This window comes from Periplaneta americana, chromosome 13 (genome assembly GCF_040183065.1).
Source record: "Periplaneta americana isolate PAMFEO1 chromosome 13, P.americana_PAMFEO1_priV1, whole genome shotgun sequence".
NCBI lineage: Eukaryota > Metazoa > Arthropoda > Insecta > Blattodea > Blattidae > Periplaneta > Periplaneta americana.
The window spans coordinates 85,513,645-85,527,948 of record NC_091129.1 but is presented as its reverse complement, the minus strand read 5'-3'; the positions used below and the strand labels follow the sequence as shown (position 1 = coordinate 85,527,948).

The window sequence follows — 14,304 nt, the reverse complement described above, 5'->3', positions numbered from 1 at the left end:
AAGTGTGCCAGATCGTTTTCAGCTTTATACCTGTTCTAAAAATAACGCACCAAAAGAACATTAAAAAAGTCTCTGAAGAATTTTAATTGAATGACTCACATGGAAAAGTAGACTGTATTTAAGTGTCCCAGGTCGCCTTTAGCGATCTCCTAAAATATAAGTTTGGTGAAAATTTACTCCATATTTCAACCACAGTTCAGGACTTGAAAGCAGCTATTGAAAAAACTTTTCACGGAATTTAATTTGATCACATAGATAGATACTCTGTGAAAAAAGAAGTTAAAATGTACCAAACTGTCTTTGGCAATAATCCTAAGTACAAACATGTCCAAAATTTATTATTTACTTCGACAACAGTTGCCGTGAAAGTAGTGGTTAAAATATTTCTGAAGAAATTTAATTGCATTTGATATTGTGCGGAAAAATACGTTCAAATGTCCTAGATGATTTTCAGCTTTATTTTAAAACAGAACTTGGGTGAATATTTCCACAATATTTGAAGACTTAAAAACAGTGTCTGTAAAGGCGTTTGAAGAATTGCATCATAATTTGTGTGTATATGTGTATGTATATATATCAGAATAGAAAAATATGTATTTTGTGCGAAATCGTGCGTATTTGCTTGGTTTCCGCACAAAACCTAACACACATAACAATTTCCCTCTTCTTACCGCTTAAGTGACGCTTTTGGCTTTTAACATATTAGTTTTAGAAACGTTCAATATAGTAATAATTATAAGTTGGAAACTTACCACTGCAATTTCACCTAAATTGCACTGTTAATTACTGTTTTTAAATATTTGCAAAAATTAAGTAAACTCTAGAACTCCATTAAAGTTACTACATTCATGATGCAAGTAACATTAAGGAAGCAGTGAAAAAATCAACAAGATTCCAGACTCATCATAGACTGGGGGAAAAAAAAAACAGACGTATATCACGGCCTGCTGGAGTGTATTAAACACAGAAAACATTTTAAAGCAACAATGTTGAAGATAGATATTTTTGTTTTGCAAATTTGCCGTCATTGAACAGAAACCAAGATGGAGATTTCATTGCAACTAATTAGAAATTCCTCTTTCAGGTATGTAATAAACGATCTTCGTACAAAATAATGTACGATACACGAGCGGTATGTTTTCTTTCAATTCTCGGAAATTAAAAAAGGTCAACTTCGTTTCGCTTTTTCAAACTTTTCCTCGAACATGAAAACATCAACATACCACTCTTGAAACGCATATTACTATTATCGAAGTTGAAGTAAATTTCAAAGCCTGTAAAAAATACAAGTTCAGTACTATTTCAGTGGCGACTACATGTCTACACACATGTAAACACTAACTTGAGAATGAGTTCTCTGAACATTGCTTTTATCATTATTCCTGTCATTATTTTCATCTAAGCATTTAATTCTTTTCTTCACATTTGTGTATTGTGATTTATGTGAATTAATTGCATTATCATGTTCATTGCCGAGTTTTTTTTATTTAATCCAAATTATTGTAACATACTTCTGTGCTTTCTTAAATGTGGGAAGAGAGAGGAACCTCTGCACCAGGGACTGGTTCACAGCCATGAAGCCAAGTGCTGTGGTTGTGCCACCTATTGAAACGCTCCAGAAATTCATTCTCTGAAATGGCGTGGGATCCATCCTGAAAATGAAGGCTTTAAGTGAAATGAAATATTACAAACATAATAGACTTCTGTGTACTCTAACCATAACCAATAATAATAATAATAATAATAATAATAATAATAATAATAATAATAATAATATTAATTATAATAATAATAATAATAATAATAATAATAATAATATCAAATATTCTAAGTTATTCTGCTGCGTAAATAAGAACAATTAAGTTTGCTTTTACATTTGCATTATAATATAGTGCCAAAAACTCTTCATCCTGATAACAATGAAAGTTACACAATAGAATTACTTGAAGAATGTGATGATATTAGGTCGACTTAATTTTCGATTATAATAAGAGATTTGCAACAATATCAAGGAAGGCATAATTAGAAATACTGCTATAATTGTAAAAATGAAACTGTAATGATCGCTTGTAGACTATAGGCCTAATTATTAAAACAACACAATTAAAATGGTTTGATCATATAAAAAGAATGACAGAAGATAGATTGCCGGAGAAGGTGTATGAATGGATTCCAACTGGGAAAAGGGAAAGTGGAAGACTAAAATCGACATGGACACAAATAATTAGAATAAGGAGAGAAAGGGGATTGGAAGATGGCGCATAGGTGAATGGAGAAGAATGGAGAAAGACTTACTTACAACATACAAATGACTTTTAAGGAAGCCGGAGGTTAATTGCCGCCTCACATAAGCCTGCATTCGGTTCCTATCCTGAGCAATATTAATCCAGTCTCCATATCATATCCCGTCTCCCTCAAATCCATTTTCATATTAACCTTCCATCTACGTCTCGGCCTCCTAAAAGGTCTTCTTCTCTCCGGCCTCCCAACTAACACCATTTCTAGATTCCCCCATACGTGCTACATTCCCTGCCCATTTCAAACGCCTGGATTTAATGTTTCTAATTATGTTAGATGAAGAATACAATGCGTACAGTTCTGCGATGTGTAGCTTTCTCCGTTGTCCTATAACTTCATTCCTTATAATCCCAAATATTTTCCTAAGCACCTTATTCTCGAGTATCCTTAACCTCTGTTTGTCTCTCAAAGTGAGAGTCCAAGTTTCATAATCGTAAAGAATTACCGGTAATATATATAAATGCCATAAATTGTAACTTTCAGCTTTTTCGAGTGCAGACTAGATGATAACAGTTTCTCAGTCGAATAATAACAGGCATTTCTCATATTTATTCTGCGTATAATTTCCTTTCGAATGTCGTCTTATATTTGTTACTGTTACTCCAGGGTACTTGAACTTTTCCACTTTTTCAAAGGATACATTTTCAATTGTTTTGATACTGATGCTACCCCTCCTGTTCTATAAAGAATGGAGAACGGCTAGTCCTAAAAATGGGTGGAGAAAATGTCCTAGAACCTTATGAAATCTAATAATAATACAAAGAAACAATATAATATCAAAACTCAATTTAAGGAAAATAACATTTTATATAAAAATGATATGCAAAGTTTTTAAATACGTAGGGTATATTGTAGGGATGTCAGAATGACTTGAGGAAATAGGAGTAAGTCGTCCTTCAAAACGCCTTACTAGCGGGTATTCGTACTTCTTGACTGATACAAAGAAACACGTTGTATTTTATTTTATTTTATTTTATTTAGAGACACATAGCTTCGATGCTTTTGGCTTAGTTATCAGTAACACTACAACACTTGTTCTGAAAGCAAGTTACGGAGATCAGGTAGTAATTAAAATATTATGTGAGAGACAGAATAGGTACGTTGTTTGTGTCTTTTAGAAGTTTAAGGAACAATTTCGAAATTTATTCCGTCGTTTGTACGCCCCAAAGTATGTTTTCTTAGATACATGTTATGTTATGTCCATTTTGAATCTTGCGTACACTCCTTCTAACACTTGAATATAATTAATTGATTAACTAGTGGACTTGCTCTTGTTAATTATGTAAGATATGTGCGGCTTACAGCTGTTTCAGTGCTTCACGCACCATCCTCAGAGCCTATTAGATCACGGCGTCATCTCGAACTTCTCTGCCTGTTATGTGGGTGTGTTTGATTGTTGAAAGGTGTTGAAGAGTGGAGTATACACAATTTCAGTACATACACACTATTTGACTCCTCTCTTCAACACCTTTCAGCAACCAAACACATCCACATAACGGGCAGAGAAGTTCGAGATGACGTGTTCTAGTAGGCTCTGAGGATGGTGCGTTAAGCACTGAAACAGCTGTAAGCCGGACAAATCTTACATAATTAACACGCGTAAGTCCATTAGTTAATCAATTAATTATGTTATGTCATGTTATATTATATTATGTTATACTAACAAGGAGAGGACACGCTCTGTATATCACAGAATTAAATAAGATTTTGTGACATGAAATTATAAGACGTACTGTTTAAAATCATAGCTGGTATTGGTGGCCAATGACCCCTCGTTTTGAAAATATTGGCTATTGTTTATGACATACTTCCGTTAAGTGTCTAATGGGAAAACGTTATACTGTGTAACGGCGTAGCTCATAGGGTTGGGTGTTGAGTTTTCATCCAGGCAACTTGAGTTCAAATCCTAATGCCTTCTCATTTTTTAAAGCTTGATATTATTATTATTATTATTATTATTATTATTATTATTATTATTATTATTATTATTATTATTATTATTATTATTATTCATTTTTTTAATTTTTTTTATTCACTTTCAGTTGTCAGTTCGTGTATTCAAAACCATGTTGAAATATGCGTGATATGCATCAAAATTAATAAACGAATGAGAAGTGTTTGTGAATGTGTATGATATCTGTTTCGCAGTAGAAGTGCGGAAAAATGTGTGTGACTTTGGACAACCTTCTTTCATTGGCTGTGCATAGTGCAGGAAATATGTATGTTTTGTGTGTTTTTATGACATTTATCATAATGAAACGGGACACAATGAAGTGGAATAACTGCTACAGAAACAGAACAGAGACCAGTGACATATCTTACCTGCCTACATGAGCAATATTTCATTATTTATACTATACAATACAATGTTAGCTAATTATAATTTGTTTAAAACATGATGAAGCGTTCAATACATTGAGAAATATGATATATGTAAATACATTACTGTGATCACAATATTAATCATTATTAAAAGAAAAAAAAAATAGGACGAGTTCAGATTCGAACTTAGGCTGCCTGGATAACAACTCATCATCCAACCATATGGGCTACGCTGTTACAGAGTCTAATGCTTCCCTATTAAGCACCTAACGGAAGTATGCCACAAACAATAGCGAATATTTTCAAAACGAGAGGTCATTGGCCACCCACACCAGGTATGACTTTAAACAGTACGTCTTGTACTTTCATCTCACACAATCTTATTCCATTCGGTGATATACAGAGCGTGTCCTCTCCTTGTAAGTAATGTTATGTATATGTGTGTATCTCTGTGTTCATGTGTGTATGGAATTTTACCCTTAAGAACTAACAGAATATTGAAGTACCATAAATTTTAATTAAGTTTCTAGGGTAATTTCATTGTATGTGAATGTACATATAGTTGATTAATATAAGATTTATAGAAAGTGAGAGTATTGTGAAAGGATTAGGTGTAAGTGGAATAGAGAGAAAGTTGAAAGTGAGCGCAAATATGAATGAGTGAAAAGTGAAAAAGGGTTAAAAGAAATGAACAAGTGACAGCATAAAAATTAGTACTGACATTTGAACGTTGGAACAGTAAATGAATATAAGAGACAGATAGGAGAAAAGGTCAAAGAACAAGTAAGGCAAATAATTCAATATGATAATTTGTAGAGAATAAGTGAAATTGAAATCTTAGTGAATAGTAGTTAGAGGAAAAAGGGGGTTTGAAAGGCATATATAAATTTAGATATATTACGATTAATGATCAAATAGAGAATAGCAAACGAAATGTAGGAGAAATACTGAAAGGGAGATTGAACAAGTAATAATAAAAAAAGTACATAGTTTAATTGGTAGAAGTTGTGTAGACATGTACTGCAAATATGTGTTACTGTAAGTGTTAATGGTGGCACCGGATACAGAAATGTGAGGTACACCATTACATGTAAAGAAGTGCTGTGACCAAATATATCAAATATCAAATATAGTTGATTAATGATCATCAATATCCGTCACTTGCTAAAACTAGAACTAATGTGCTAATTGGGCTACAACGGGATAGTCATATCATAGAATTTCTGAATTAAATGAGACAAATTTTCTTTTGGAAGTGTACTCACTCGAATGCTCTTATCCTGCCTCCTTCGAGACTCTTCTGCCAGACTACTCCGAACCCCCCGACGTGGATGAGCCCCAGGACGATGACAGCCACGCTCGCCGCTACCATCACAACACCCTGTAGAAAGTCCGTCCACACTACGGCCTTGATGCCGCCCTGAGGAATGAAACAATAGATTTCTGAAACTGAACTATAAAAAATGAAATACAAAGGATTATCTGCAAATTTATTTATTTATTTATTTATTTATTTATTTATTTATTTATTTATTTATTTATTTATTTATTTATTTATTTATTTATTTATTTATTTATTTATTATTTTCCTAATAATTGTAACATAAAATATAATATATACAGAAAAACTTTAGCTCGCCCCTGAAAGAGTAGAACTCGTGCTCAGGGGCGAATTCCTGAATTGAAATTAATAATTATACAATACAATTTGTCTTATATCTACTATGCAATTATAGTATACAGATTTACAGTAAATTTACAATTTTTCAATTTTTATAAAATCCATACATAACGTTTTAAATTTAATACTAGAACTATTAGAATTCAGAAGATTAGGACATTTAAATATAAATTTGTTATCTATTCTTGGCCTAAATTACTACTATGATTAAATACTGTAACAGTGTTGCATTTTGGTTCAAACAATCTTAAAGAATTCATACCTTTTGTTTCATAACTATGAGAATACAATTCAAAATTATTTCGACTTTTATGTATGAATTTTATTAATACAATATAATAAATTTGTCTTACGTTAAGTACATTAAAGTCTAAAACAAATTTTGAGATGGAAAATCAATAGGTTTATGAAGACATATTTTAATTATTTTCTTCTGTAATAAACAAAGTGGATTAAAATTGGTTTTAAATGAGCTACGCCATCCTATAATTCCATACATAATTACCGATTGAAATAAAGTTAAATATATTGTGCATAATAAACTTATTGAAAGCAATTCCCCAATAAAACAAAATAATATACTAGTTTACGTATATTACAAAGGTAATTAATGTGTTGGTTCCATTTTAAATGATTATCGAAAATTATGCCTAAATACTTAACTTCAGAGGACTCTTTAATAACCGGACATTTACACTGTATAAGACAACAATCAGAATTGTGTAATTTAATACTTAATATAGATGTAGGAGGTTTGTTACATTTTTCAGATAATAAGAATGGAATAATTATGGTTTTATTTTCGTTGATAGAAAGATAATTTATTTCAAACCATTTTTTATTAATGTAAGTCCATTATTTGAATTATTATATGCATCATACCAGGTTTTTCCACCAAAAAGTAAAACTGTGTCATCTGCATAAGAATAGTGAACATCATTTTATTGTTGTAAGTAAATTTTTAATAAGTCATTAATATATATAAAAAATAGAATACGGCCTAGATCTGTGCCTTGGGGAACACCTATATAAATAATTAAAGGTTCACTTGAATAATAAATAATCCAACTATTCCCCCTCTTTCTTATGAGAGCAATTTTGACATACAACTAGGTCTTTCTCCTCACCAGGGCTTGAGTAGCAGTGTAATTTGGCTATTGGCCGTCATATGAAAGTAAAACATCCTCTTCCCCTTTTTTCTCTTTGTGTTTTTCTTCTCGTATTCCCCTTGTTCTCCTTGTATTCCAGCTGTTCTTGTATTCCCTTTCTTATACTTGTATTCTCTTGTTCTCCTCGTTTCATTGTTCGCACCTAACGTGATTCTACGTAAGAATATGCAGCGTAGTAAGCTATGCACTTGTAGGCACGTGACTACATCCACACGTAGTCTTCGTAAAGATATGCTACATAACGAAGCTATGCGCCTATATAGATTTTTCTAATATTGAAGTATTGTGTTATGACTCATATTCCCTGCTTATCATTAATTAATTCATCCATCCATCCATCCATCCATCCATTCATCCATCCATTCTTCCATCCAGTCATTTATTCATTCTGTGAGTACATTCTGGATGATTCACAATGATTGAGCAGAATTTAAATTTAAAAGTGGTACTGCATAAGAACAAACATTTTGACGTAGAAACTTATTGCCTTTTATTTACTTAAAATTATTTATAACAGCATGAGCAAACAATAAAACTGAAATGAACTTTCCCTGGAAGCTTGTTAATGTTTTAAAACTACGTTGAAAAGATACAAATATAAAGTAAAATTTCAAGGAATATTATCTGAAACTTTTAGTGTGAAAAATAGTGATCTCCAAGCTAATCTCATTCATGTTTGTTGTTTGACATTATCTTAGAAAAAGTTCTACAAGCTGATAGTATTTATATAAGGGGACACAATTTTGATACATTATCACAATTATTTGCATAACGGAATAAATTTACATATTGAAATGGACGCAGGTAGCTATGGAAGAAGTTAAATTAATTTTGGAAAGTAAGGAAAGGAGTTGCATGTGGAAATTGTTGTTAAACATTCTATTACCTGATCGTGTAAATTAAGATTTATCTTTGTTTTTATTTATTTTGTCGTCGATAGTCGCCTTTGATACAGTAGACTGATACTGGTGCAAATAAATCTCGTAAAACTAAACGTTTTTATATAATATAGGTAGGCATACTGCTAAAATAAATGTGGAAATTCTGTAACTGAATCACATTTTTACAATTTTATGAAATGTAAGCATTCGTAAAGCATGAAATTATATAATAGATTTCCCTCTACTATAAAAACTTTGTTACATAACATATGTAGGGCGTTTATTACAGCAGATACTAAATACAATATGTAAAGAGTTCATCAACGAAAAATTTGACATGAAACATGATGAGGCGTCTGATGCCCTCTTGTAGTAAAAGCACAGTCGTGAAGCTCAATACGTAGTAAATATGCAAATATTAGATAGTTGCTCACCACTAGGATCGCTAACATCGCCTCATTACAGGCAATGCAAAATAGTACCGTCACAGTCTATTGTTTCTAGCACCCTCAAACCTCAAGCTTCGTGACTGTATATAGTAGACTGTGGTAAAAGTCTCTGCTCCTGTAAAAGTGGTTCTTCTAAAGCCATGAGGGATTATGGACGCTTTTCCCATGGTCTTAGACCTATTCAATGGGTGGCTTCCAACGAATCAAGACTTGAATCCGATTCAAAAGTTGTGGTTGTGAAATCAATTGGAACGGCGTGTACGGAAGAAGGCACAGTCTCCAGAAACACCTCAAGCTTGGAAGAAGGAATTTTGTAGGACTGAGGACTTTTACTACAAGAAAGCACTAGGCGCCTAATTAGAAGCATGAATCTTCATTGTACAGCAGTTATCTAAGGCAGAGGGGGCAATAATCGATTTTAGACATTGTCTTCAGGAAGAAAACCGAGTTACATTTTTAAATGTCGAACTCATTTATACATTGTGTTCAACATATTTTCTTTTGAATACTCTGAATATTAAATATCTATGTTGTTCATCGCTTTTTCTTTTCAGTTTTTTAGAGAGAAATACTATATATAATTTTTCGGTTTACGAATGATCGTACTTCACAAAATTATAAACATGTGCTGCAGTTACGAAATAACTTCTTTTCAATTTTAAGCAGTGTTTTTTTAATTACTACAAATTTGGACCAATGATTTATTGATATTTGTTATGTATTTCACAATATGGTACCACGTAAAATACGAAGTCAACTTATATTATTATGTCGTCAACATGTATAACTGATTATTCCTGACATTTTAGTGCATAATAGTCGTATGATATGCAAAACCAGACTTGAAGTTGTGTGAATTATAATTTACTTGCTACTGTATGAAACTCACCAGCATTGTGTAGAATATACAGATGACAGAGATAACTGGCGTGATGAAGTGGATATTCAGTCCTGTTACTGAAAACAATAATTGCGCGGTGTTAGTTTAAATAACTGCCCAAATTAAAGTAGGTCTAGTCTTACATTTAATTAGGGGCAGTAAATTTAAACTTAAGATTAAAAAGATAAATTAATTAATCTTGGAGTACGTCAAGGATGTTCCTTGTCTTCCACTTTATAATAGCACAGTTTTGCATCCCTGCTGTATACTGTCCAACCCTAGTGATTTTTCCCCCCTATTAGCTAGCGGTGAGAAACAGCGTATTCCGAATCTCACCGGTCCACCGGTCCGGTGGACAACAATGACGTCACGTTGCAGCGAAATAGGAACAAAACTGCTGGAAGGATCGATGGCTGTCATGGCGACTGTATAAGTTGTTGTCTGTGCTTCGCTAGCAGAATTTTGCGAAATTTCCGTACTGCCATCACGTTCAAAGAAAAGAGAGCATAAACAATTTATTTCTTGAACCAGTAGTAATAACTGCTCCGTTGACATGTTCGCTCATAAGCCATTAACATATTGTTTTTACGTTGTGCTCAATACAAAGAGTACAGCAGAACCAAAGAACGACACATCGATATTACACAACAGTGCACGATGTCATTCGTCTGCTAATTCCCGCCCTATAAAAGAACCAATCAGATTCACTGATGGCGGCTGATGGAGACTGCCACCACCTCTGCAAGCTGATGGCACCGGTGCGACACGGGTGGAGCATCAGTGACGCCATCGGTGAAATTCGGAACACCGTGATGCCATCAGATTGCTCAGCGCTGAGATTCGGAATACGCTCAAAGCAAGCTATGCTTGTTCCTCTACGCGTGTATGGGTCAGATTCAGTATTCCGAGCAATAATTATGTTTCTGGTCCTTCTAAGAGCCGAAGAAACAGGCAATTTTGGAAACAAACAAAAACTCATAATATTTCAATGCTAAAATACTATTTTATGCAAATTACTTTGCCGCGCTCAGCGAAAGGTTCCGGGTACGAAGCTCGGTCCCAGAACAATTTTTACCTTGAAATTATTCAAGTCAGCTTCACAGAGAGCTACATCTGATATCCACATTTCCATAGTATGCGTCACTATTCATTAACAGAAAAACCCAATTCAAGTCACACAGAGTGTGCGCTCAATGTTGGGTCTTTGACGTCTTGTCAGCCCACTTGACGTATGTGGATATAAAGGGAAAATTGAGCCCGTGTCTGGTACATTTCCTTGATAGCACAGTCAGCAGTGCTTTGGCACCCTCAGGCAAATGTCCCGAGTTCTATATCCGTTCCCGGAACAAGTTTTCCCTTGGAAATGTACTGAGTTTGTGAAAAATTATGGAGTTTTTCTCTTTTATCATCGTTGTCATATAGGGGAGAGTTGGGTAGTATCGGACATCGGGTAATATCGGACAGTGCGTTTCTTTCATCTACCACCAGATGATAGTACCTGAATGACATGGTTACGTTTCTGCGATGTCACATACAGAACCGAACCATGTTATTCAGGTACTACCATCTGGTGGTAGATGGAAGAAACGCAGTGTCCGATATTACCCGATGTTCGATACTACCCAACTCTCCCCTGTTTAATTAGTCCCTCTTGAGGAGAGGGGTACGGGCTGGGGACTGCGCTTGCATGTAGACTACTTGAATGGGCCCACTGTACTATCCGAGATGGAATGATGCGCATGCCATAGGCTCGTTCACACCTCTAAGTTCTCATACAGTCTGCAGAAATCCTTTATTTTTCCAGGTAGAGAACACCGCGGTCCCTCAACCCCGGTCCCGTGAGGAACCATGACCCCAAAGGAGAACCCACGGTACATAACACTACCACCAGCGGTGCTCTGCAGCAGACTCTATGTCGGACGCAAGTCGGAAATATGAGAAAGAAACTGAGATGACGACGAAAGAGAGGAAGTCTAATTTTATTTCGAATATGATTACGAAATAACTCCGAGATTCTACGCCGAAAGTTACCGAGCAATTCTGCTTCAATTGGTTCAGGAAATACTTTGGAAAAATCATCAACCAGATAACTTCTCCTAAGCAGAATTTGAAATCGAGCCCTCTCATTTCACGGTTACTGCACATCGATGGATCTTGTCATGTTTTTCTCCTAAGGCATAGTGTAGCCTATATTTTTTTAAGTAACTCTTGATCGACGCAGTCTTTCTGGTTGTGTTGAGCATGGTATAGGGCGACCGATGATACAACACACGACTAGGACAGCCAATGTCAAGGGACAAATACCCAGTCCCGCGGACGGAAGAAAAGAAAAATCACTTACTGAGAATCGAACAACGGACCGCTGGATGCGAAAATCTTATATATAGGCAAGACGGGGTACCTAAAATTGTCTTTAATTAATTGCTTATAACCCGCTTATTTCTGACAGGATATTTAATATCCAACCGTAGGTATTGATCAATAAGGATAAGAGCAAGCTGAGAATTTTGAATAAGGTGCCTTAAGCTACCACCACTAGGTGACAGTATTATCCAGGTGTCAAATTGATGTGCGTGCAAGCGGATCAAAGAAGCAGCAGTTGCAAGAAGGCGGCACTTCTGAACGATTGTAGAGATCCAGAAACATAATTTGGGCAAACTGAGTTTTCCAAGTTACAGTTATAACATACTGCGTATGCTCAGTGCTTAGGTGGCCCAAATTTCGTCTCTGGGTTTATACTTTTACCGAGCAGCAATCCGTTGTGCGATTTTTCTGGAAAAAATATCTGTCAGCAAAGGATATTCATTAAGCAATTCTCCCTGTGTATCGTAAGCATTGCCTGTTACATCAAGCTGCCTACAATTGAGGACCGTTTTTGCAAAACTTGCTAACTGCAAAATTTTCAAAATTGAGATTTTGGTGGATTAGTTAGCATAAGACAGGCCTCTACAGGATACTAAAGGCTTCTTAGAAAAATCTTATTTCCTTCACAGTAGTGTGTCAAAGTGTGATCGTTTTTTTCAAAACTTGCTTTCTCCTATGTGAGAGCTATAGCAAAACTTGCAGTCATTTCAGTCTTTGTGTTTCCTATAAAATTTAGTTTTTACAGTTAGCAAGTTTTGCAAAGACAGTCCTCAATTGGATACATAAATTATCTGAAGGATGGACAAGTATTGAACACCGAGGCTGTCGGCCAGTGGATATAGTCACAGAGGAAAATGTGCAACAGGTTCGGGACTTGATCCCAGCAGACAGGATAAAGGGGACGATATGCTAGTCCGGATAGTCATAGGTGATGAGAGTGATATATCATTACTAGTCCGAGACAAAACGTACATCAATGCTCGGTTCAAGTCGTGCAGAGATATCGCCGTCTTGCAACTGCTACTGCTTTGTTACGTTTGTGCTTACTTCGATAATACTGTAAACTAGTGGTGATAGATTCAGGAATATTATTAAAAAAATAGATCGCTACTTCAATTTGTAGCGTACTGAAAATCTCTTGGTAATTTTATTTCTCTTAATGCTAGTTATTTGTATGAAATTGAGAAAAAAAGGTACAGAAAATCAAAATGTTGTATAATAAAGAAATAGAGAGTACTATTCTGAAACAGCACAACATTCAATTTAAAATCAGATAAGTGGAAGAAGACACAGACTTAATTAATGTGAAAAGTATACAAGAAAAGAAGACTGGAGGAGAAAATAAACAGAGATAAGATGGAGTAAGAGAAGCAGACGAATTAGGTCGTAATTTAAGTCGAAATTGCATTTCGTACATGCTGGAGTGAATGTTCCTCTTCAGTTTTCTCATGGTATAGGTGTAATGTTCTAATAGTGGATTTATACGTGCTCGATGTTAATACTTACCTTGACTTAGAGCGAGTGCGGGCACATACATGACGATAGGAATATAGAGCACCAATCCCACTGTGCACAGCACCGATGCCATTACCCGGACACTCCTGTTGAAGCGTAATTGCAAGTACTGCAACAAAATGTGCACAATGTGATTTACAACTGCTGCGAATAGACATTTGGCATCTATTCGTTAGCATAATTTGAATTTAAAAAAATATGCTATAAATATTTGAAATTTTGAATTTTCTCTTTATTCTTAAAAGGGCCTGAAGGCTAGCACCACATTCCGAGGCTTACACTGCTCTATGTAGAAATGGTAATTTCAGTCTGAATGTAGATATCGTGACGAAACTATGTGCTGCCATCTGTCTATTCAGCCATACAGGCTCAAAATTTGATGAAGTCTAGCCAGAGCGTACATTAATACCCTTCCCAACGAGTAGCATACTACAGCTACTGATACTGATGCCATCTTTATGTCAGTTATAACACTACGACAACCTCTTGCGAACTGTTAAAAGATCTAAAAACATGGTTTGATAGTAATCTGCTTTTCTTGAATATTAATAAAACGGAATAATATATTCACTTTCACAATTCTCAAAAGAAAAATTTGAAGGACATTAATATTTCTATTGAAAATCAATACTTACGTAAATGGGAAACGACTAAATTTTTGGGTGTTACATGTGATGATCGTTTGTCTTAGAGACCCCACTGCATAAGTTTAAATTCTAAACTTAACAGTATTTGTTACCAAATC

At 34.7% G+C, this 14,304-nt stretch overlaps 1 protein-coding gene across 2 annotated transcripts in view; it reads right to left on the bottom strand.

Annotated features, from left to right (window-relative positions):
- The window catches only part of LOC138712077 (sodium-coupled monocarboxylate transporter 2-like), a 42,007-nt gene that overhangs the window by 18,689 nt on the left and 9,014 nt on the right, over nucleotides 1-14,304 (bottom strand). For both annotated transcript variants that reach the window (XM_069843469.1, XM_069843468.1), the window contains exons 4-7: nucleotides 13,551-13,668; nucleotides 9,690-9,757; nucleotides 5,886-6,040; nucleotides 1,512-1,652 (exon numbers count right to left, since the gene is read on the bottom strand). In XM_069843469.1, coding sequence (XP_069699570.1) covers nucleotides 1,512-1,652; nucleotides 5,886-6,040; nucleotides 9,690-9,757; nucleotides 13,551-13,668 — 482 coding nt within the window. The remainder of the gene's footprint in view (nucleotides 1-1,511; nucleotides 1,653-5,885; nucleotides 6,041-9,689; nucleotides 9,758-13,550; nucleotides 13,669-14,304) is intronic.